Below are 27,093 nucleotides of genomic sequence, written 5' to 3'. Positions count from 1 at the left end.
GGAATCTAATTTCTTTAACTTAAATCCTAGACTTATGAAAAAATTATAAACAGAACCCCCGAAACAACTGACAGATGCTCCACTGTCCAAAAGTCCTGAAAAAACCAAATTCTTAATTTTAATATTAACATGTGGTCTAACATCTTGTTCACAATCAGCTAACGGCAAACATGCGTCCATGTTGCGCGTGGAAAACTTAAACTTAGATTTATTACTAGAAACTGCCGACGACCCCTTATCACCCTTGTGCACAGAATGCAAAAGATCGTTGGCTAGTTTTTTGAATTATACTTATTTGCGTCGTTATGCGTAAAAGAGTCCCTTTTCCATTTTTGACAAAATTGTTTCGTATGTCCCTGTTCTTTACAATAGAAACAATTAAAAGTTTTCTTACTATTAGAAGAAGAACTTGAAGAAGACGCGCGTGGAGAAAAGGAAGCCTGATTATACTTAACACGTGGAGAAAACGACCCTTGAGCTTGAGGCGGATACGACGGTTGATAATACGGAACCCGATTAGAATACGACGATTTAGGGAACGAAACTCGCGGAGGAGGATTATTTCGAGAAGAAGAAGAAGTAGTCGGTTCTTCAAAATGAACAGCCCGCCGAAGTTGACCATGTGAGGGTTGCTTTGAAGTGTACATCTCTATTTTTGTACAAGCTGAAACTAGGGACTCTAGATCGGATGTGTCGCTGGAGGCTAATACACTTGCATATTTGTCTAAAAGACTATGCCTTGCCAGACGCACCATCTGCTGGTCAGAAAGGGGTTCTAGTAATTTGGAATTCGCTATTCTCAAATTGTCCACAAAATCAGCAACAGTGTCATTAGTGTCCTGTCGCATAGTGTAAATTAATCGCGTTGCTTCTACCTGGCTGTCTTCACGTTCATAACGGTCTATAAGCTTATTTCTCAATGTACTCCAATTTAAATTCTCTTTATCTAATGCACGAAACCAGTTCGCCGCCTTTCCTTCAAGAAGTTCACCAAAACCCAAAACCAAATTGTCCGTCTTAGTTTTCCTGGCTCTACTCAGTTCCTCGACCCTGTACAAAAAATCCCTGACGTCTGACGTCCCGTCAAAACGTAACTGCCATGAATAGACCTCATCTTCCTTTCTTGCTGAATAATAGTAGTTATTTGTTATATTATTTACTTGAGGATCCAAGGATTTGTCTAATGATTCTGAGCCCCCTTCTTTAAATGATAGATTAAAATTACGTGCCTGTTGTCTCATTGCTGTTAGGGTTGCTTCTGGAACAATTTTTCTATCTTCTAAAAGTACCATCAACTCCTCCCTCGTACAACTATTGATGTTAGGTATCGCCATTTTTGTTAAACTGGAGAAAATGATAATTAGAAATTCAATAATTATTCTTCAATAAGAATAATAACTTAAATGTAATAATGAGATATAAATAATAATTTATTTATAACACATCAATTACCAAACCCCCTGTACAAGTCAACTCGACAAGTAGAAATTGTTTACACTAATACGCGTCAAAACAGTGCCGCCAACGTATTCTCCAAATAAATCAGTGCCGCCAAGCGACGATATACGAGTACTCCAAGTACAATTAAGAATCAAGGACAGCTACTTTATTGTAATTTAATAAAAAAAAACAATTATCCAAATTGTTATAATAATTGAAAAAGAAGAAGAAGATGCTCATTAATAGAAATAACACGTCGTTAATTTCGATTAAATAACCTGCAAAACAGTTGTCAATGTTTGTAAACAATGAAGTAATTACTAGTACCTAATGTCAGATGAAACCACAACAACAACATAATCAATAATGACAGAAGTGCGCTGTCATTGAAAAATAACCATGAAAAGTCTCGTTACAGTTTTTGTATATGAAATGGTAATATCATATAAAAGATTCTTTGAAAAAGGTATTTCATTATAAAATAACAATATTGAACATTATTTGCATGTTTATGTTTCATCATGATAGATGACAAATGTCAATGTACACATTTTGACAGATAGTATTTTTAAAATGTAAACAAGGAATTTGTTTTGATAGTATTTGTGATAATAATAAGGTTTTACTAATCGTTATTCAATTCGTATTGCGTATAAACAAAGATGTTTAATCAAGTTATTATTAATCAGTATGACAGATACGAAACAATGTTTGACGTTTAACCTTCAAAATTTTGACAACTAATCTTGTTCATAGATCAACAAGAGAATCATAGACAATCGATATTATATTTTAAGAAAAAATAATAATTAATTTACTCAAACATTCGAAAACTTCTAACTTCATCAGTAATAAGTTGTCTATGATCAAACAATGAAAAGTTCTTTGCAATACAATGACATTTCAAAATGCAAACAACATAATTATTATAGGTTATGTATGAGGATACATGAACATAACATTGAATATCATTAATATTAAAGGTCAATAGTAGACATTATGATGTGAATGTAAGTATTCAAATGCCAAGTGCACACACATTGATTCAACTCTAATATTATCAACTAGTATTAATGAAAACCCAACTTGACATGACAGAAAAAAGGATACTGCACCGAAAACGAAATATTTTAAACGTTGAGCGCCAAATGTAATGTATGGAAAATGTTGGGTCGCCAAATGTAACGTATGCAATTTTAGGTAGGTACATTCCAATGTTTAAAAGGAAACGGTAGAGCTGAGATCTCATCTCAAGATTGTGGGAATACTTTCCTGTCAAGTAAGTTAAGTGATCATAAATAAAAGAGTGAGTTCTTAATGGAAAATATATTGAAACATCAAAAGCAACTACAAAGGAGTACAGATGATAAACATGTAATCATAGAAATAAATATAGGCACATACCCGATGGACTCTTGAATTAAACTAAACTAACTTAACGTGAAACGAAAGAACGACAACGAATGGCGAACGAAAACTTGCTCTCGGCAGCGGGGAACGGACCCGGGACGGAGGCCAGGACATCCTTCTCTTAGTGGAAGCAGGAGGACGCATCTCCTTCAATGGACGCCTGCAGGGGCATCAGGCCTGCAGCACGTGGTAGTCGACCAGACTCTTCAACGGAGCCAAGACAGCAATCCGTTTTCTTAGTGGCAGCGGGACAGCAACTCCCTCAATGGACGCCTGCAGGGGCATCAGGCCTGCAGCACGTGGTAGCCGACCAGACTCTTCAACGGAGCCAAGACAGCAATCCGTTTTCTTAGTGGCAGCGGGACAGCAACTCCCTCAATGGACGCCTGCAGGGGCATCAGGCCTGCAGCACGTGGTAGCCGACCAGGCTTGTCTTACAGACTTCGGGAACAGCAATCCGTTCCTTCGCGACGCGGGAAAACTCAGCCATCAACTACTAGCCATAGCTAGGACCGATCCATTTACGGTTTCAGTTCCGAAACACGAGTATACAAATATGACCAACGGCCAACACTGGATGAAAAGCGGGATTCCATAATCCCCACTAGAAATAATAATCAACACGAACTATTCGTGAAAGGATAAACACCCCGCGCCTTTTTTAAAAGAAATAATAACTCCTATTCACATGATTAACTCAGATTCAAGCCCCTTTAAAGGAGAGTGACTGGATCCACCGGTCAGCAGCCCAGCTGACCGGGGAGGAAGTGACCATAAACAAAACTCTACTTCCTTCCTTCAAAATATTGCCAAAGTTCGAAAAAAATACCCATAGACAAAATAAACCCAATTAGGCAAGAACTTCTCTTGTCACAAATATTTATGTGACATCATTTTTACAGCATTCAATCTAATTTCATCCTTCGTCTGCCAGTTCCATGCCTCACTGCGATACATCAGGGTTGATGCCAACACTCCATTGTGGACTGCTAACCTCGCATCTTTAGAAAACATTTTATTAGCGACTACTGCATTCAGTCTTGAATGAAATCCAAGTTTCCCATTTACAATTCAATATCCCTGTATTTCTATCTCTTGTGAACATAACTAACTAACCATAATGCCGTTTCCCCGCTGTAGTGTTGCGCTTATTGCGCCTGTTATAAGTTAGTTGCGAGACTTCGGAATCGTCGAAGAGTGCCGAAGGCGGCTAGGTGCTTTCAGTACGGAGCTGACCTGCAGCGTCGCGCTATTTACATCTATACTGCTCGCTCCTCGAGCTAAACGTTGCTATCCATTGTTTGTATCTACATTAACTATATAATAAGTTCGACTGTTCAGAAGAACCGAAGCTTATTTTCTACGTTTGTTATTTGCCTTTTTATTTGTTACTAACAAATTGGTTTATGAATAGGTTGTCGAACTGAACTCTATCGTACTGTGTTGTTCATTTCCCCACCATGGGGGCGGATAGACCCTGTTCCTGCATCCAGTAAGGTGACATTAATCCGGTGCGGCTGTCCCACGAACCACGGGTGCCTTCCCCGGCATCATGAGCGGGCCTGGGGAATGTTTGCGCGAGCCCGGTCCCCTTCCGTCCTGCCTCCAGTGACCTGAGGCTCACTTCATTCCCTAGGGTCTTTGGGAGTATCTCCCCCCCCTCCCCCCATTTACATTTCTTCGAGGGGACGCGGGTGCTTGGGATCGTTGTGGCCAGGCCGCTTGCCACTCTCATTCTTGCCGGAACTGCCCCGTGATAGTGGGATAAACTGCCCTCGATACGCGGCTTGTATATTTTTATGTTTCAATCATACTTCCACTTATAAATATTGTGCTCCTTATTTATTATTTAATTTTAGATGCCAAACCACCAGGCGAACACATTTCAGATGTGTTCTTATTTTGTGTTACTATTAATGTAAGTATGCATACATTATTTTGTACTAACAATCATGCATGCAGGGACATTGGAGGGTCTAGAATCGTTTTAAAATAAATTCAGCTTCTTTTTTCAAAAAAAAAATTAGATTTCTGACGTGTGCGGCTAAGGAGGTTAAACAATCAGTTTCTCACACAGCCGTCGAGAAAGGGTGGGTCCCCTCCAATGTTCAGAAGAACCAACGTGTTTGATTCGGAGAGTACCCATCCTGCAAGAGCATCTTAGACTGGAGATAAGGGCCCAGTCTAAATGTTAAATATTATCGGTATCTCTGGAGAGATATCGTTTGAAGAACCACAGCGGTATATTACACCCGCAAAACGCCAAACAACTCAGTCTTGGCACACAATCCTTGCCTCAATCACATTCATACAACGTCTTCTCCATACCTTCTAATACATACCAAATCTTGACATGGCCCAACTCAAGCATCTGCTTAACTTGATAGTGCAAATGTTACATATAGGATTTGTAACAAGGTGTGTGTATCACTTTACTTACATCGCATCTATGGTCTTGGTGTGTGAGACATTGTCATTTTGCTATTGGTCAAATTGACAGCCCTGGAATTTTGACTTGGAGAGTTGCCAAACCTGAGAGAGGAAGAATCTGTGATTTTGTAGTGGCCATTCTTTGATCACCAGCCCAGACCCGCGGGCATTCCTCTTGGCTGAGGTTCGACGAACACATTCGCCAATTTTGTGAGCATCAGCTTTTGCATATGGAGCATTGACCAATGGATTGATGGAATCGGATGACATCTGCCGATCCTGATTGGTTAAGAGGGACGCTTTTGGAGAGCAGCAGTGCGAGGCTATTTGTAATGGACTACAGCATTATTTTTGGATAAAATATAAACTGGGACAATTGCTGCAAAGAACCGGAACTTACTACTTCGCATCAAGAACCAACTGGTATCACACCTTCATTTTACCTATTCCCATATAAACCCATCCTTTCATTCATTTGTTGCCATTTAATCCCATGGTAACACCATGTTTAAATTATGAGAAAATGAAGATGATGTTGGTAGTTCTTATTCGAAGTATGATACAGTTAAATACGACTGAAGGAGATAGGGTCACATTAGCTCATTTGGTAGAGCGGTGCTTCGGCAAAGCAAGGGTCCTGGGTTCAAGTTCTAGATACGACCGTATCTTTAATTGATTTTTCTGTTTCAAATTTTCATTTAAAAATCGCTAATATTGTCTTCAATAATTAAATATTACAATTTGTGGTTTTCTTAAATCCTAATTCCAGCCTTTTCATCTCTCCTGAATTAAATTACTATTATTAACCACTCAGAACATTAGAACGTCAAAAGACGTAAATATGATAATAGCGGTCAAGACATTAGAACGTCTTTTCACGTAAACGCGCGAGATTTTACAAAAAACGATTTATTTCCATTACTAGTATACGGATTGCCATGATTTAAAAAACAGAGTATCGATAATGAATAACGCTACGCGTCTGTATTCAAGAATATCTATGGAACGTAGAGTTGCATTATCTAAGCCGATTGAATCTGTCATCTTGTTCGTTCATAATTTATTGCGTTTCTAAATAATTTATTAAAAATATTTTAGTTTGGACGGTTAATATTTTGAGGTGACTAATAGTTTTTAATTATATTTCTTCAATATATAAATTGTTATTTCTTTATGATACTCAGAAAAAAGTACATTTTTCACGGCTTTGAAATAATGCTAAGCGATTCTTACATATTTTTGACGTTTTCATAAAATGTATATTTAGAAACGCAAATATTTACGTATTACAACACAATGCGATAGTGGATTTCATAATCTTTCCAAAACATTTTTTAGAATGAGGCTACGTTTCCCAAAACGTGAGTTATGAAGCTTTTAGCAAAACTCGTAAATAACACAAAAATTATCACGTTTTGACAGTTCTCAAAGGAACACATAGTAAAAAAATGTCTTTGTCTGAGAGGTTAAAGTGATGTACATAGTCAAGTTACCTTAACATAGCTGGCGGGGAACCAGCCCACTTGTCTCTTGTGCCCCTTGGCTTGAAGTTCTCCCTCCCACCAGCCGCTGTCCGCCTTCTTCCTCAGCATGATCAGCTGCCCTTTCACCAGGCTCAGCTGCTCAGTGCTGCAACGGGAACATTACACAGTCAGGAGAGAGCCGCCAGGACTATTAACACACTTCGGCCGGGAAAGGTAGTTCTACCCGTTCGGTCGATTGATCCTTAGCGACGGGAAGGGTCCTACCTTTTGCACTGGCCTCATTTAAATGGCAACGTTTTTACATGAATCTCACCAATCTCTTCATTGTAAAGGTCCCAACTATATGTACATAATTATCGAATCGTAATGCAAGTTTTTTTTTAAATTTATTTTCATGCCTTTCGTTCACATCGGTATTTCAACAAAGGGATAGTATATTATTTGTTAGTGTAACAATTCAATTCCTGGAATGAGGGTTTTTATGACCGTGAAACCCGATTCAAATCTTTTTCTCCGTTCCGCACCCTCTCAACTCCTATGTGCAAGCGAGCGACAGATGTCGGGCGTATTTAAAGGAAGCAGGTATGAACAAATACGTAATAAACATATAACAAATTGTTCATTTTATCAATTGTTACTAATCCCACAGTCACAAGGATATTTAAAAAAAAAAAAACATTTCAAATTTATTTAGAAAGCAACTTTTTCAGGTTTCAAATAATATCAGAACGGAAGAGAATGAAAAATCTTCCAACTTCCATCATTATAAGTGGAAAATGTTGCTTGTGCAATGATGGAGGAGTAAACTAGGAGAGAATCAAACCCGCAATGCCCGAGTGGGAACCAATAACTATCACGTTATTAACCTGTTGGTCGTGATATTTAAAAACATGACTTTATGATTTTGACTATCTTTTTGTCATCAGCATATAAGTATAGCTGAGAATTACGGATAATTTAGCTAACGTCATTCATAAAAATATTAAATAAAAGGGGGCCAAGGTGAGATCCCTGGGGTACTCCTGAGGTTACGGGTACGAAACTAGAGCAAAACCCTTGAACAGTTACAGCTTGTGTACGTACTCAATTAAAATGCTGTGTGGGATTTTATCAAAGGCTTTGGAATAGTCTGTGTAGACTACATCTATTTGATATCCGTTATCCATAGATTCATATCCGTTATATCCGTTATCAGTTATCCGTTATCCATAGATCAACAAGGATTGTGTCAGAATGTGACTATTGAAAATTTCCAGCTGCCTTTTTGCTTATGAGGCAGAATTAACCAATAATATGTAAAGAAAAGAGAAGGCAAGTCACCTAGTGGCGGTGTAAGCAGCCAGCGCCTGCGCGATCTCCGGCCGCTTGCCCCGCCCTGACACGCTGTCCCGTCCTGACACGCTGTCCCGGCCCGAGATGGAGTCGCGGCCCGAGCCCGAGATGGAGTCGCGGCCGCGCAGCCCGCTGGCCACCGCCGCGCTGATGGCCGCCATGTCCGTGATGGATGCCACCTCCGAAGATATCGGCGTGGACGGCTTCTGCTCCTGGAACACAATCAAGTACATTTATTCAAATATTTAGACATTTAAAATACATTTTAAAACAAGTTATAAGGTAATAAATAATAAATTATACATAGTTAAATCACCTATCACGAATGTCCTATATGGGTGTCGATATACGGTTTCACGTCTTTTGATATGGTACCTCCTAGATCTTGTTGTACCGTCACTATTAATTAAAAATCTAGCAAAACCATTTAAAATCAGCATGAGTGACAATGTGTGAATGTTGTATTGCTAACATTGTAAATTAGTGTTCCTAAATAAATATATTCCAAATGCATTGGATAATGCATGATCAAAGTTTTATGAAATTCACTTGCCTTCAAGGTGCTTCGCGCATGCATCGACATTGCACGGGATGAGTTATATATGTGCTGTTAGGAGCGTAATCTGTCTAGTAATCTGGCCGAGCCGTCTCGATACCGCCCGACGCTGTCTCGTGGTATAGTAAAATAAATTTTTGTGCACATCCGAATACACACAAATCGTTTGCACTTGCGTTTTAGTCTTGTATTAGAACATAGCTCAAATTTTCAATGGTCAAAATTATGCCCGGTGCGTACTATCGTATATTTATGAGTGGGGCACAGATGTCGTTGTAAGTTATATGTAGACTGAAGACAAGCTTGCAATGAACGAACGCACGTACCGCCTCTGGTGCTCACGGGAACTATCCGAACACCGCCTCTGCTTAATTAAAAACAATTTAAAAAATTTAAGTAAGTGACGACATTGATTTCCATTCAAATCTATATTGAAGGCATTCTAGTATACTTCTTTATATGGGCTTTTTTTTTTGGTAACATTTCTTCAATGTTATATTTGGATATGAAACTGATAAAAATGACATACATCGTTCATCATTTGCTGTTGCTGCAACTGTTGGTGCTGCGTGACTTGTTGTAGACCGGCTGTGGTGAGGTCATCAGGCCGGGGTTCTTCCTCGAGCTCTGCAGAGGGGAGTTCGTTGGGGGGCGCCTCGCCGCTGGGGGAGGGCTGCACGTAGTTGCACGGGAATATTCCCACCCTGGAATAAACATGTCCATTTATAACTGACAGGCAACCAGGTTTCGCTTATCTCAAGCTTCATCAGGGCTATTATATTAACATTACATACAGATACATATATACCTGGTCCCCTCACTTTAAAATCCGCTCCGATTCTATTAAAATTCTAAGATCAACTAGAAACTCGGTCTACCAATAGAAACCATAAATTACCACCACTTGAACTCTCAGATAGAAGTTTTCGACTTTTTAAATTATTAAGGGAATTATAGACAGCCCTGATTTATTGAGTTTCATCAATAAATCTTCAAGACACCAACTAGAACTACTTGATTGAAACTTTTTTTTAATTGCAACAATAATATCAGGAGTGAGTTATTTAGATACTCGCTTGTACCTAGATTGCATGCAGTTGGTAACACTTTGTAGATGCGTTCAACTGCATATAAATGGAATATGGTTACAAGAAGGCTATAATAGCATAATACTTTTCTTCTGCGTGGGATCTATATAATTTTACTTTTGATGGGTGCATAATATATAAATATATGTATATATAAGAAAATAATACATTTCTGTCCGAAACGTTGGCTAAAGAAAGAGGTAGCGCAACAAGGCATAATACCCCAAAAATAAATCACTATAAGGATTCTACACCATTGGGATTTGTGATAATTGTTCATATTATGATCTACGATACGAAGATAGACTCGAGGAACTAAGATTACCAACCTTACAAGAAAGAAGAGAAAGGGGTGACTTGATCGAGACTTTTATCTGGACATTACAGTTGCCCTAGCATCCAACAAATCTAATCGTAGAAAACACTTCCTTGCAAATAGAGTAGTGGATGCTTGGAACAAACTCCCACAACATGTCATCGATGCAACAAATATAAATCAATTGAAAGCTCTATTGGATTCACATTTGGAGAGAAGAAAGGACTTAGTTCAAACTTAAAACAACTCAATTACTGGCAAACTTGTTGTCAAATCAGATATGAGAGCATCAACAGAATGCTATTTGTTTCAATGTTTTCATTAAGACATACTAGCTGTACTCTGTTGCTCTGGCTCAGTCTACTTATGCAGATAGAAAAACAATAGTGCGTGTTGCTTTTACGCCTAACAGATGGCACTGTATTTCAAAAAAAGCATGTTTGTCCAACAGATGGCGCTGTTTTAAAAATAAAGCATGTCTTTACCTGTCACAGATGACATCTATATAATATAGGTATATAAAAACACACGCGTATTCGAATGCAAAGTTGTGTCAAAATTTCAAAGCAATCGGCGAAGAACTGAAGATTTAAGATTTTGAACAAATGAACATTATCATTTTTATTTATATAGAAGATTGTCAACTAGGTTAGCCTCATATGTAACTGTTATTTAAAGCGATTTGCTTTATGATAGACAAAGATAATTTATAAAGAAATGACCTCATTTGCTTCTTCAAAATTATAAATGGTATTATTGATTCACCTACTCTACTGCAACTCATTCCCTTCAATATCCCCTCGCAAAGACTCAGAAATAATGAACTGCTCTTCCTCAACCATCATTCGACAAATTATGGATATTATTCACCATTGTCCAGAATGTGTAGACTGGTCAACTCAAGTCAAAACCTTCACTTTTTTGGGATAAGTCTGAATGATTTTTGCCAGTCGCTAAACAAGTGACGGAATATTATAAGTGTCCTGTGGTCCTGACGTATTCTTGACTTGATTCGACTTGTCACTTTATTTTCTTATATTATATCTGCCTTATGTCTTTGCTTTCATGTACCTTTGTCTACTCCTGTATTTTTCATTTTACTGTATTCGTGTTATTATTTTGTAATTTGGACAATGTCCGTTAATAAATAAATAAAAATAATTCTTTGTAAAAATTACTATTATTCAATTGTATGGTAATCAATGGATATATCATGGAGTGAAAAGCTGAATGTTTGTGAGATATAGGATATGTGGAGTGATGACACTGCCACCGTCTAGGAGAACAGAGGTGGAGAGAGATAACAAGATGGTTAGAGGACTTGTGAATCATGTGACTTGTGTATTAACACATTGTAGTCGGGCGCTTCAAACAAAATAGACTCTAGCCCAGTGGTTCTTAACCTGGGTTCGATCGAACCCTAGGGGTTCGGTGAGTCAGTCTAGCGGGTTCGGCGGAGGTCAAGACACACCCCCGACTCATATGATATCTTCGCAGCTCTCAATCATCTCAATAAACAGATGCAGGGCTGTGGAGTTGACATTATCGAATCAGAAGTAAACCTGAAGGCTTTTCAAAAAAGCTACCATTATGGAAATGACGAACAGAGAACGATAACTTCGCAAAATTTCCCCTGCTAGACGACTGTGTAAGATCAAAGATGTATTTGGAATCAGAGACATATCTGTACCCGCGGAACTGAAGCAAGCATTGCCACGCACTTAGATGAGCTTGCAAAGTCTCTCGACGGATACTTCCCAACAAGAGAGTCATATCCAGCATGGGTGAGACAGCCGTTCACTTTTAGTGCCGAGACAACAGATGTCAATGATGAATACCTCGATGAAATCATTGAAATTCAACAGAGCCAGGTTCAACAGCAATTCTTCAGAACAACAACGCTCTCAACGTTTTGGTGTCAACAAATGGTAACGTACCCTGTTATTTCTAAGAAAGATCTGGAGATTTTCATACCGTTAGTTACAACATATCTTTGCGAGCAATGCTTTTCGAGGATGCTGGACATAAAAACGAAGAAATGGAACAGACTTTGTTGCGAAATGACATGAGAGTTGCACTTGCCAAGGTAAAGCCAAGCATTTCTGAACTGGTCTCTGAAAGACAACAGCAGAAGTCACACTGATTTGCAATAAATATTCATTATTATGTTTTTGTTTTTGTGTGAAAATCATGTTTTAATGGTTTTGTTCATTTTGTGCACCTATGTATTTTCCAATTAAGAAGGGTTCGGTGAATGCGCATATGAAACGGGTGGGGTTCAGTACCTCCAACAAGGTTAAGAACCACTGCTCTAGCCCATAGCGGGTATTTTTCGCGATTAGCGCAAAAATATATCGCTTCAGCTAAATCTTCACCAGAATGGGTAGACAAATTATCGGCGAATATTTCCTCATCACTTTCGTTATTATCTGAAGACATTTTCGAAGGGTGAAAGAAAATATCAATTAAATAAATTCCACTAAAAAAACACGTCTGTTTTGTAACTCTGTATATCATAACTAAAGCACGTGTATATTAGCGCCACTCAACAATTTTTGTGTTATCTCTCATTCAGGAAATGATTATTGTAATAACATCCTTGGGATTATCTCATAAGAGTAAAGGTCTAATGAATTTATAACACGTCATAAAAATATAATAAGTACTCATATTCCCAGTACAACTAACAAACAATCTTTGAAATTTAACACGATAAAATTGCCTAATTATTACGCGCAATCTCTCATTGAGCTGCGCAAGAGTATGTGTGTACATAAAAGAAACAACGGCTTATCTTTTTTTTGTTATATGTGTGTACTTTGTAATGTCTTCAAGCGTTTAGCCGTTTTCACGGGAAATAATGGGGTAACTTTACCTTCCTCGCCTTTGAAGTGGTGCCGGCGTAAAGGGTATTTTTACCCGTCCCGCCGATAAGCACCAGTCGGCCGCGCGGGTAAAAATACCATTCCTGCTCATAGTGTGTTAATTTTATAAAAGTAGTGTATTACTGTTGGGAAGTGAGTTAGCTAAGAGCTTCACAGATTCACTCATAGAGGGCAGTGCAAAGAGCTTGCTTGGAATTCCGTAAGATGGCAGCTAGTAGTCAGTAGTCGCTATGCTTCTCCGAGACAAACTTGTGTTTTGCAGATCTCATTTAGCCAGCTCCTAGTTATGTCGACCATCGAAGTCACTCTTGTAATACGCGAATTATTAAATAAATCCCTGATTTAATTTAACCTTTTGAACGCGTTAATTTGCTCCGTTTTATCTATACCCGTATGCGGTACATATTTTCAAATACCTATACACGCAATTAAATGTCAAATTATAGCATTCTGGCATGATTTATTGGACTATATAGACAGAACAGATTATTCTCCACAATATGATAACAAATCCTCGTGTGTCAACACTCTTAGATGTTTATAAAAACAAGAACATAAAATTTCATACAAAGACGTACCGTATCTTTTGAATGTGGTCCCGCCATTCACTCGGCGTGTGTGTACTTAGGTGATAGACACAAGTGGGACACCATGAGCACTTATCATTTTTAGTTATGAAAGCTTTTTCTAAAACTGAACACTTAAATTTTATGTCACTTAATATAATAACAAAATTGGTCTAACGCCATCCGTTGACAAAATTGTAAACTATAGCACTCGAAGACGCAAAGAGATTCACTTGATTATCGATGTTTTTTAATGAAATACGATTTTATTTTCGATAAATTCTTGTAGATGTCAACATCGCGATAGTTCTACGAATGTTCAAGCGAGCGGGAAATAAATTTATGTCGAAAGACCTCTGGAATATCGGCATTCAAAGTTTCCGTATCAACAGTTGATACAGCCGCGTGTGAGTATGGACTTTTTGCCGTAACAACAGTTGATACGGTCGCGTGCAAAGAGTTAAAGAACTTATTCTCTAAAATCTCTTTCCACAACGAGTTTGAGAACTGTTTGTGGGAACACAACAATTACTACCTACCAATGATCATGCCTTTGGGGAGAATAACTACTTTGTTAAATCACATTTCTTCTGTGATTGACATTTTCAATTTGAACCAAAGAGAATTTAAGACGGCGATAAGCATACTATTTAACAAATCTGGTTAATCAGATAGTATTGATGTATTTACCCATGCAAATAAATGTATGTACTGACTTCTTATAAACTGTAATTTATAAACTGTTATTTGTGAAATGTAAATGGAATATACTGTTTTTCACAATAAATCAATAAAATAAAATAAAAATAAAATACTGTGTGTTGTTTGTGACATTTAACCATCATGAAGAATCACCTCTGGAAGTTTGTACACTTTACCACCAGACACTCTGTATGTATTTTAATATTATTGTTGGTAAATATATAAATAAAACTCACCTGTCTCCTATCTTCCCCGTCCACCAGTCTCCGTTCTTCTCGATGACGTGGATAAGTTCTCCGGCCTGGAAGACCAGGTCTCCGGGTTCCTGGGAGTTGTAGGGGTATGCCGCCGTGTAGAAGCCCACCTGACCTGAAAGCCGTAAAACGATCAGTCATCTGTCAGCGCGCCAAATTTCAGTTCTCCAAGACGAGCGGTTTAAAAGTTATGGCAGAAATAATAAAATTAAAATTGTGAATATTGCACAAAGAGTTCCAACTCTCCAGTGTGACAATAGCATCCTCATTTTGGATACGTTGTAAGGCTGGAGGGAGCAAAGGGGAAGGAGATAGGGAAGAGGAAGTGGCTGGTTTTCAGATCTGGCAACTAAACACGGCTAAAGCCATTTCAAGCCCAGTTTCACTGCTGTAGATTTTGTGGATAAAAAAATATTCTTAACCTCTCAGACATAGAATTTTATTTATTATGTGTCCCTTTGAGAACTGTCAGAACGTGATAATTTTTGTGTTATTTACGAGTTTTACTAAAAGCTTCATAACTCACGTTTTGGGAAACGTAGCCTCATTCTAAAAAATTTTTTGGAAAGATTATGAAATCCACTATCGCATTGTGTTATACGTAAATATTTGCGTTTCTAAATATACATTTTATGAAAACGTCAAAAATATGTAAAAATCGCTTAGCATTATTTCAAAGCCTTGAAAAATGTACTTTTTTCTGAGTAGCATAAAGAAATAACACTTTATATATTGAAGAAATATATTTAAAAACTATTAGTAACCTCAAAATATTAACCGTCCAAACTAAAATATTTTTAATAAATTATTTAGAAACGCAATAAATTATTAACGAACAAGATGACAGATTCAATCGGCTTAGATAATGCACCTCTACGTTCCATAGATATTCTTGAATACAGACGCGTAGCGTTATTCATTATCGATACTCTGTTTTTTAAATCATGGGAATCGGTATACTAGTGATGGAAATAAATCAATTTTTGTAAAATCTCGCGCGTTTACATGAAAAGACGTTCTAATGTCTTGACCGCTATTATCATATTTACGTCTTTTGACGTTCTAATGTTCTGAGTGGTTAAATAGCATTTACTATATTATTATTATTATTATACAAATCTGCAGTTTTATCCCCCATATCCTTTTCCCCACCCTTTAAAACAGAATTTTGATACTTATTGATGAAATTTTCCACACTTGAGGTTAAACCAATTTAAAGCTCGATCGGATTCTCATTTGGAGAGAAGAAAGGATTGACTTATTATCTTTACCGAACTGGTCGTAGGAGTAGCAGCTTGCCACACAAAATTACATATTGATAGGTGGGTCAAATCCCAGCACCGCAAATAATGGGAGAGGGCACCCGGAATGAGACAATCCAAAGTACTCATAAAAAGACCAGACCCTAGACGAACCAAGAAAGTACTCGATATGGACAGAAACTCGCTGAGGGAACTGGTAGGACTACTAACGGGACACTGCCATCTCAGGAGACACATGCAGATATTGGGAGTGGAAAACACCAACAGATGCAGGAAATGTGAAGAGGATGAAGAGACTCCAATTCACCTTTGGTGCCAATGTCCTGCCCTGGTGGGAACTAGGCGCAGATACCTGGGGAGACATACAGTAGAACCAGAAGACATAGCCACATACCCAATCACAACCCTGGTGAACTTTATTAAAGGGACTGGGTTGTTGTTAAAGGATTGAGGTAAAATGGGAGATAGCATAATGGGCCTATTCTCAATTACTGTTGAACTTGTTGTGAAATCAGATATGAGCCCATCAGCAGAATGCTGCCATCTCATTAAATAATAATAAAAAATTAGAGGTCTATGTCTGATTTCGAAAAACTCTGCGTAATGCTGGACCAGCTTTAACAAAGTGGAATAGCTTAATTTTAACAACTCTCAAACGAAAGATGAATAGAACAGACAGAAAAAGATTCGGTCGCATCAAATAAAGTGCATCAAGCGGTACAGAAAACATTCAACATATATACGCAATATGATAGACTTACCTGCGACTGGTTCTTCACTAGGGAGGGGTTCCACCACTGATTGGGACAAGCTGTCACCAAATCCTTGGACACAAATAAACAACACACATGTTTAAAGCCAAGCAGAACACCAAGAGAAGCGACAATAAGCAAGTCCAGTCAGTCAAGAAAGCGCAGAAATGTGCAAACTGGACACATAGGTTTTTTTTTTCATATCAGATTAGATCACACTTCAGGAAATATCTGGAGGTCTAGCACAGTGAAATAGATAAATTTACAATATGGGATTGATAGGCGTAACTACCGATGATTTTATACCCATTCCCCGAGCATGGTCACGTTGTTAAATACCCAGACCAATGTTGATAACTGATAAATCAGAATTCGATATAAGATGGCAACACTGGCGCATCTCTCAATGAATTGATAATTTCGAATTGCAATATTAACCTTAATTGGTCTTGCATTGAATCTGCATTGGCAGTTCGCATGTAGTTTTTAAGACTAAAAAGGGAGATGATATACAGGGTGTATCGGCACGTACCCGACAAACTTTAACCAGCTATTCCTTAGCACATTTGGAGTAAAAAATGTTATGGGCACTTTGCTGTCCGGTAACATTTTTTTTTAATAAAAAATTTATCATTCATATTTTCACCACATGTCACCACTGTTTTATCCTTTGTCACAGTTTGAAAACCCATCTGGCAATATTTTATTCGAGTTTCGTTGAATAATATACGTACGTACCTACATTGGCGCGCTTTTACAATCGCAACGAAATGGCACGGCACCATTCGTCTCATTTTTAACTATTATTATTTAGTGTGTATGAAAGAGCGAAGACGTTTTTTGACATACTTGCTAATAACAGCTGTTGAACACGAGAAACAATGCCAATGACAGTGACGGAGTGTGGATTTTTTTATAATTTTTTGTTTTCAATTGAAAAAAAATGTTACCGGACAGCAAAGTGCCCACAACATTTTTTACTCCAAATGTGCTAAGGAAAAGCTGGTTAAAGTTTGTCGGGTAGGTGCCGATAAACCCTGTATAGTTAATGAGGTCTTAGACAAATTAATGAAGTTTATGGATCGTGTAAATTTTTAGATTCTCACGGCCAAAAGCATTTTTGTTGTTTGTTTTTGGGGTGTTATGCCGTGTTGCGCTAACTCCTTCTTTATGGATCGTTTTTACGATTTCTTTCAGTTCTAAGAGCTTCATTCACCTCATTCATTCACTCATTAATAAACCAGTTATTTTGCATAACGAACGATATTATCCAAAAGTTGTGGATATTGACAGCTTATACGACACCTTGGAGGCTGCGCTAAAAGCAGCGGCTTTTGTCTATCGACTATCGGGATCATATTCTAACTGTGCGATGGATTTCGTCAATATCGTATTGATCGTCCGTGCTGGACCCCCAGATCAGTGTTTGCATCTTTAACAGATGAGTAATGGATGTAATTAATTCTTACCAGACTGTAGTGGGCTTGCCTCTATGGTGGACTGGAGGGATTCTGCTTGTCCTTCACTGGTGGTTTCTGGAACTTCCACTATTCCTGGAATGTTCAAATGGAAAGAAAATTAAGGAGAATTGGAACAATTCATCAAATTTAAATTCTTCATATTCAAGTCCTGCGAAAGAATTTTTCAAGTTCCGTTCTTATTTCAGTTCTGTCAAGCAACTAGCCTATAATGATATAATAACAGAACTTGAAAAGAACTTTCACATAACCCATAAATGAACGTTGAAATTGAAAACTCGTCCTTGGTCAAACGAAATCTCTGAAATTACTATCAACGAAAATAGTGAAGTTATTGTGTGTTTTTTTTTTCTTTTTTTATTACAACAAAATCACAATAATAACATAGAAAAAATAGAACACAAGAAATGACCATCTTTGCATAAATTTCATATGCAGAACTGTGTTTTCATGGGAAATTCAAATAGGTTGACGATATACAATGTCAGGTAAGTGTGTAAGTAGTTGTTAAAAAAGTCCGTCCTCTCTGCCTGCCCCTCCAGAGAAACAACGTGATGGTTAGTTAGTTAGTTAGTTAAGTGTAAGAGACAGAATGCGTGCTAAATGGGCTAGGCTCAAAAGGTACTAAGTCATTGGTTTCCATTTAAATTTATATGGAAGGCATTTGCTTGCATGTGCTGAGAATCATTATGTATTTGCGATTCAGAACATAGACGCATCTCACAAAACCAGGCACCAGAAGGGAGATAACGTGGTATTTTGTCAGATCATGACGCTAGTTTTCACAATTTAATCATTCACAACTTAACTCTAAACAACATGTACTGGTTCTATTTATTGATTTCTCGAAAGCTTTCGATACACTCAGCCATATACAAATAATTAAAGTACTTGAAATTATAGGAATCCGGGGTAAACTCCTCTTATTCTTCAAAAACTATTTATCAAATAGAAAAATGAGTGCGAAAATTTTAAATATACTCAAGATATATCATATCAGGAGTACCGCAAGGGTCAATTCTAGGTCCAAAATTATATTTTATATATGTTATTGCCTTGTGTAAGATTTTCAAAAAAGCTCGTAGATACATTTTTGCTGATGATACTGCTCTTGTAGTATCAAATGAAAACCCCTTAATAGCTATACAAGAATTACAAAGAGACTTTAACGAGCTTCTCAAATGGACCCATGATGTAGGACTAATTATTAATGTTAAAAAAACTAAATGCATGTATATAAGATCACCGAGTTTGAAAATGTGGAATTTACCTAAAATAACTGCTCATAGCTTTGACTGTATACATAGAGAAATTGTTAATATTTGCGACTGTGAAAAAATTGATTTCATAAATGAATATACTTATCTGGGAATAATTGCTGATAATAGTTTTAAGTGAGATAAACAAGTGGCAAAAATTTGTAACCAGCTCAGATCCTTAGCTTGTAACTTTTACAATTTAAAATTTATTTTACCTCATTGCACTCTTAAACTCTTATATTTTTCTATGGTCGAATCTATCCTAAGATACGGAATTCGAACATGAGGACACGCAAGCACTATTTACATTAAATATTTAAATATTACACAAGATTTAAAGAAGGAAAGGGTCTAATAACTCCTCGAATATTAAATAAATATGGAAGCCGTACTCTTCAATATATAATTCCAGTGATTTTCAATAAAATCAATAAAAATCTTAAATTTGAAAAAAATGAGAGACTATGTCCAAAAATGGTAAAGCTGTGGCTAATGTATGAAAATTTCATGTATCCTTGAATTTTTTTGATGTATCTACCTATATGACTTGTAAACTTGTTTTTGGTAGAATGTTTAATTGGTAGAACCTACAGACAAGCTGCCTTATGACAGCTTTGTGGGACTACCTTAATTTTGTACAAAATTGTTTCTATTTACATAAATAAAATTTAAAAAAAGTGATTACCGTTAGAAAGTTTTTAGTCATCTTTAATATAAATAAATAATAATATATGTACATTCTAACACAGAATCATGTTCATTGGTCAAATGCATATATTAGTGATCGACGAGCCGGTGGATGCAATCTGTTAGCCAATAGTTTGTCTAGTTTACACTTAATAATAACATAGATCATTGTAGAAATATATTATATATTTGTACAGCGCCCTTGAGGTGATTTTGCACTAAAACGCCGCTATACAAACCATCCAAATATTATTATCATCATCGTCAATTAGTTCTTCTTTATTCTATGCCTCATAAACTCGTTGGTGTATCACAAAGACATCAGGCAACAAAATTATTTAATTAATTTCATTATTTGCCGTTTTGACATATATTGTTCAACAAACAACAAACCTTCCAGAACTTTCTTGCCCTCCATGCTGTCAGTGAGAGAGAGAGAAGACTCCAGCATGCTATCTCCAGCGCTCATCCTCTCCACGTAGGACTCGGGGAACAGACCAGTCTGGCCTGGAACATAAAGGAACAAACGGAAACATTCAAATAACATTAACCCTTCAAGCTTCGGAAAGACATTACTAGCCACAAATATCATATTTCACCCCTCATATATTTTTCCTTCCCAGAACTGAATTTCCAAAGATGACATAGGACCTGAGTAGAGTTGCCAGATGTCCAGTTTCAGACCGGACAGTACGGTTTTTTGAACGGCTGTTCGATCCAGAAAATTTTGGAAAACCGGACAATAGAATGTCTGGTTTTTTTGAAAATACACGATATATATACCTCACTCACGAGAGAATTAACAGAGCAAAAGCTGTGAGCAATTCTGGCGGGTGGTAGCAAGACTTGAGGGGGAGAGGGGGGCTCCTCGCAAGTCAGATTATCAAGTAAGAGAATTTGCCGAAAACGCTCTTAATGTTTACCGTAGCTTGGATATTGAAAGCGGAAGATTACCTACGCTAGATGAACTAATTGAAATATGGTCACTGTCCCCATGGAAGCAGCAAACTTCTCCTGAAAATCTTTATGAGGAACTGGCTGCACTTCAAAGTATTTTTCTTTCACTTGAAGGAAAATCCATTGATATGTGCTGTAGGTTTTTCAACGATGAATCAGCACGAAATCTGTTGAATATGTGTGCTGTGTTCCCTTCTCCAATGCCTTCGTAGAAAGAGTTTTTAGTGTAATGGGTAATATATGGACTGACGAAAGAAATCTACTAGGTGTGAATACCGTAAAAGCGAATTATGTATTTTCTTCAATTTAAATGTCAGTTGCACTGAATTTATAGATACAATTTCAGGCAATAAACGATTATTAAATGCAGTAGCATCTAGTTCCAAATATGTTAAAAAAGGGATTTTTTGTTTACCAATAATTTTTTTAAATTTTGCTGGCCAAAATGAAAGGGATTTATGATTGTCAAAAAATCAAAAGGGGGACCCTTTGATAAAAAATGTTCGGTTTTTTTTATCTGGACTATCTGGCAACCCTAGCCCTGAGGGATTTTTTTCCTCGTGGCCTCTTGCCCCCCTTCTGTCGCTTTACATTGTCCATCATCATTAATTAAATTCACTTCAAATGTAGCATCGTCATCAAACAGCCAACCGGCACCATTTTTACATTCGAAAGGTCCCCGCTAAACGGCCATTCTAGGTGCATTTCAGTATTTGAAACAATTTTTGAGCACAACTGCTGTCATAATGACAATAGAGAGTAGAGACGATTCACAAAAATGTCAAGAGAAAGACCGGCAATACGAAGATATACTAAAGGAACCAAAATTACCAAAGCCAAAAGAAAGAAAAGAAATGGGTGACTTGATTGAGATTACAGTTGGCCTGATATTCAAGAAATCTTCACCACCAACACAAATGTAAATCTCCGTGGACAACTTTAGCATTCAATCCCAGGAAACACTTCCTTGCAAATAGAGTAGTGGAAGCATGGAACTAACTTCCACAACATGTCATCTATTATACTAATATAGAGTAGTGGAAGCATGGAACTAACTCCCACAACATGTCATCCATTCTATTAATATAGAGTAGTGGAAGCATGAAACTAACTTCCACAACATGTCATCCATTCTACTATTATATGTAGAGTAGTGGAAGCATGGAACTGTCATCCATTCTACAAATATAAACCTATTTAAAGCACCATTGAAGTTCTTATTTGGAGAGGAGAAAGGATTGATTCATTGTGAAACAAAGTAATAATAATAATAATAATAAAGAGTAAGGATATAATTACCTCGGCAGCGACCGCTGTACCAGCCCGGGTCGGCCTTCAGGTCCGCTGGCACCATGACAATGTCCCCCGGCTGCAGAGACAGCTCGTCCACCGAGCGCGCCACAAACTCGTACACCGCCCGGTACTTGATCTCCTCACCCGCGGCGCCACTGGGCGTCGCAACTAAATCAACACAATTCACAATTGAAGGGCTGGACGCAATAACAACTAACGATGAAAATTATGGTTTTGAGTATATAATATATATCGCGAAATGCATAGTATGTGAAGAAGATGAAAAAGAAACAGAACAAGACACAGAAAATAAAAAGGTAACGGTTTCAACTGGGAATCGAACCTGAGATCTCTGTTTTACCGGGTAAACGCCTTTAACCACTCGACCATTGAGACCTAATTATTATACATCATTTTTGTCAATCTCACATTTCAAATTCAGAATCAACAAAATTATCTTCAACTAATTTTTCTCATATTTTTGGTTGCTATCTTTTAGAATTATTACAAAGTTTTAAATAATTTATTTTTAATAGTGTCACGGATAAACATATCTGATTTTTATTTATATGAGACACATATTGACTTTTTCTAATAGTCGAAATGAACACTCAATTTTATTGGAATAACTTTTGAAGAGCAATATAATTAATGGTGACCGGATAAATCATCACAAAGTCATGGAAAGTGATGAAACAAAAACTTTATTAACCGGTCAGCAACGTAAGCAGATATACACGATAAAATAACGATAGCAGTCAAGTACAATAAGCGTGTTTACACGTCAACGCGTGTGTTTCCACAAAAATCGTCATAACTCCGTTATTCTTCTAGTGACATCCCTAAAACAAAAAGTAGAATATTCGTATTGAATGAAGCTTCACATCTCTATTCAAAGTTATCCATAGAAACCCGTAAAAAGACCTACTCAGTGGAAGCAAATTTTACCCGCCAAATCGTAAAACGACGCCAAGAAAGCCGTTTGACGTGCCGACCCGCCTCGCAAGTTTAATTATTTTTTTAAAAATATATTTTGTATGAAATGGTCAAAAAGTGAAGTGACAGAATTGTTTATTGTACATTTGTACGATGAAATAAGTGTTTTTTTTTTACATTATCCGTGATTTTAGTATCGTTTTTACATAAAACATTACAGGTGAGTCATTTTTACAATTTTTTCATGTTTCCATTCTAAATTTAAATATTTACAAATGTTAATATTTATTTATGATACAACAATTTGAAAGCCTATTTTGTAACCTTTCTAAAACAGTTTTTACTATTCGGCTCCGTTCAGTAATGTTTCATTTATAGAGCTTTGATTGTGAGGCGGTAATAACACAACGTTTTCGTGAAATTGACATTTCGGTAAAGACATCTTAGCTTCAAGTTCGCGAAAAGTCGGAGGGGTTAACTGGGTTAAGTGGGTTAGGTTAGGTTAGGTTTAAATTTTAAAAAAATTCATCGTTTCTAATGACTTTATATCACTTTTTAAAAGTGTGTTGAATTGTCACTGTGTTGAGTTATCATGGAACCATAATTAATATATCATAGAAGAAGAAAATAGTGGAGGCGTTGTCAAGGTAATACAGAGATTCTGTGTCTTGTTCTGTTTGATATTTCATTCATATTTATTAGTACTATTCTCTTCTTCAGTGACATAAAAGAATTCGAATTTAGATACAAAAAAATATTTATTTGTGTTTTTGACAACCATTATGTTTTTATTTTATATTTCCGACTTTATGTCCGAGTTAAATCTTCCCCACAGGAAAAACTAAACCCTTCCACACACTTTTCCACAAATGATCATCTAGTCAATCAACATTATGCAAGTGCCTTATATAAGCATAATAAATACAAAACAATACAAGAACAACAACACGTCAACTCACCAGAGATCAAATGGGAAAAAAATTCACCGACTCCAGATATTTTCATATCAGAGGGTTCGGCTCGGTAGAACTCCTAACAGGGCCTATAAATCCTACTGATCCCTCAACATAAATATTTAAAAAATCTTTCGTTATCCTACATGTATTCAAAATGACCGACTTTTGCATCTTTATACATAAATTTTATTTGTGTTTTTGACAACCATTATGAATTGAATATAAAATCATTGTAGGAAAAATAACTATTACACATAGATTGAATATTAAAAAAATATACAGGGCTATTTAAGTATGTAAAAGTGGAATAGGAATAATTTAGTAGGAAAAATGGAACTACATTTTTGAAAATATTATTGACAATTTAAATCAGATTGTCACTGAAACTTAGGACGCCCGCAGATGAGCGACTTTAGTTGCTGAGACAGTTGCGTTGCGGGCATAAATATTCAGTTGCCGTGGAGGTTTGCACACGAGAGACTTTTTAGTTGCAGCTGCCGTCAACCGCAACTTCCTCCGATTACCTCTCACCCCAGAAGATAGGTGGAAACTTGAGTGGCAAACGGCCAACGTGGGAAATGCCCATCTCATACAGGACCCCACCGAGAGACAGCCTGGGTTCTTATTGCCTCGCAAAACCTGGGCCGCCATCAATAGGTTAAGGTGCTCCCATAGCCGCTGTTCCATGATGCACAGACGGGGCCTTAAAGAGTCAGCGATGTGTGAATGTGCTGCGATGCAGGCCACAGAACATGTGGTTAACGGTTCCATGATAACTCAACACAGTGACTATTCAACACACCTTTAAAAAGTGATATAAAGTCATTAAAAACGATTTAAAAAAAAATTTAAACCTAACCTAATCTACTTAACCCAGTTAATGATAATTCGTCACATCTTTAAAAAGTTATATAAAGCCATGGAAAGTGATGAAACAAAAACTTTATTAACTGGGTTAAGTAGGTTAGGTTAGGTTAGGTTTAAATTTTAAAAATTTCATCGTTTCTAATGACTTTATGGTCACTTTTTAAAGGTGTGTTGAATTGTCACTGTGTTGAGTTATCATGGAACCGTTTTATTATGTGTTCTACAAAATTGTAATTGTAAAATTTTAATTGTAAAATTGTAATTGTAAAAGTGTATTGGAAAATTGTAATTGAAAATTGAAATTGTAAAATTTTAATTGTAATTTCAAAATTGTAATTGTAAAATAGTAATTGTAAAATTGTAATTGTAATTTAAAATTGTAATTGTAAAATTGTAATTGTAACATTGTAATTGTAAAATTGTAATTGTAAAATTGTAATTGTAAAATTAAAATTGTAAAATTGTAATTGTAACATTTTAATTGTAAAAAGTAATTGTAACATTGTAATTGTAATATTATAATAGTAATTGTAAAATTGTAATTGTAACATTTTAATTGTAAAATTGTAATTGTAAAATTGTAAATGTAATTGTAAAATTGTAATCTTGGAATACCAAAATCCAAAACATAGACAATACTAATAGAACCATTGTTCATTTATCAGATCTTCTAACGCGCCAATTGTCCAATTAATACTTAGACGAAATAGCTGCCACAACAAAAGTCTCTGGTCTGCGGGCTGCCTTGGAGTCTTTTGAAATCATTCAGCGTTTTCAGGCTTCGTAAATTTAAGGAATGATGCCAAATTTTTTTTTTAGCGTAGATCTTCAACCGTGTCTCAGATTGCACTTTTACGAGGCGCGTTGAAAATAAATTGACCATTGTTAACTTTGATTAACCTAACACAAGTAACTTTGCAGCTGTGGTAACGAGCGTTCGTAAAATAAAACAGTTTGTTAATAAACACACTAAAAAAAGATCACAAAATATTAGTAGAATTTTTCAAACCATCTAAGCATTCCTTTCCTAATGTTATTCATTACGTGAATATCCACATATCAAGGTTTTCACATACAGGAATCTAATTCTACAGCATTTAGACGCAAGAGTCCCGATTGCTTCCAACCGTCTGAAGCCAGTGAGACTATTGCGTCCCCAATTGGGTATATTGTAAGGCTGAAGCTAGTGGAAGGAGATGGGTAAGAGAAAGGTGGGGAAGTCTCTGGCTATTGACATCTGTTCACTAAACACGGCTTAACCTCTCAGAAAAGGACTTTTATTTACTTTGTGTTCCTTTGCGAACTGTCAAAACGCGAAAATTTTTGTGTTATTCACGAGTTTTGTTAAAAGCTTCATAACTCACGTTTTGGGAAACGTAGCCTCATTCTAAAAAATGTTTTGGAAAGATTATGAAATTCACTATCGTATTGTTTTGTTATACGTAAATATTTGCGTTTCTAAATATACATTTTCTGAAAACGTCAAAAATATGTAAAAATCGCTGACCATTATTTCAAAGCTGTGAAAAATGTACTTTTTTCTGAGTATCATAAAGAAATAACACTTTATATATTGAAAAAATATAATTAAAAACTATTAGTCACCTCAAAATATTAACCGTCCAAACTAAAATATTTTTAATAAATTATTTAAAAACGCAATAAATTATGAACGAACAAGATGACAAATCCAATCGACTTAGATAATGCACCTCTAAATTCCATAGATATTCTTGAATGCAGACGCGTAGCGTTATTCATTATCGATATTCTGTTTTTTAAATCATGGCAATCCGTATACTAGTGATGGAAATAAATCGATTTTTGTAAAATCTCGCGCGTTTACGTGAAAAGACGTTCTAATGTCTTGACCGCTATTATCATATTTACGTCTTTTGACGTTTTAATGTTCCGAGTGGTTAAGTCATTTCAAGCAAAGTTTCAATTCTGAATATTGGTCTTACACCAGGGCGGTACTGAGAGTATGTTTCACTCTGGAACATGCCATAAATGAAATAACACTAATAAAGTAAAATAAAATTTACTTGCGCAAGCCGGGATTCGAACCCGCGACCTCCAGTTTGCTAGTCGAGAGCTTCGCCCCTCGACCACGGATCATGTATGATGTATATATATATTTTCAATCTACTATCATCCTTCCTCTGCCAGTTCCATGCCTCACT

The 27,093-nt window shown here is 36.6% G+C and overlaps 1 protein-coding gene across 1 annotated transcript in view; it reads right to left on the bottom strand.

The window, feature by feature from the left end:
• The window catches only part of Dap160 (dynamin associated protein 160), a 78,618-nt gene that overhangs the window by 15,956 nt on the left and 35,569 nt on the right, over positions 1-27,093 (bottom strand). The window contains exons 19-26 of the mRNA XM_089641664.1: positions 22,158-22,319; positions 20,295-20,408; positions 17,947-18,030; positions 16,487-16,549; positions 14,446-14,578; positions 9,182-9,356; positions 8,085-8,308; positions 6,774-6,909 (exon numbers count right to left, since the gene is read on the bottom strand). Coding sequence (XP_089497790.1) covers positions 6,774-6,909; positions 8,085-8,308; positions 9,182-9,356; positions 14,446-14,578; positions 16,487-16,549; positions 17,947-18,030; positions 20,295-20,408; positions 22,158-22,319 — 1,091 coding nt within the window. The remainder of the gene's footprint in view (positions 1-6,773; positions 6,910-8,084; positions 8,309-9,181; positions 9,357-14,445; positions 14,579-16,486; positions 16,550-17,946; positions 18,031-20,294; positions 20,409-22,157; positions 22,320-27,093) is intronic.

The sequence above is a fragment of the Hesperophylax consimilis genome, chromosome 17 (genome assembly GCF_061612785.1).
Source record: "Hesperophylax consimilis isolate HC1 chromosome 17, BYU_Hcon_1.0, whole genome shotgun sequence".
Taxonomy (NCBI): domain Eukaryota; kingdom Metazoa; phylum Arthropoda; class Insecta; order Trichoptera; family Limnephilidae; genus Hesperophylax; species Hesperophylax consimilis.
The sequence above is the reverse complement of the archived record's forward strand: the minus strand, read 5'-3'. Positions and strand labels throughout refer to the sequence as shown.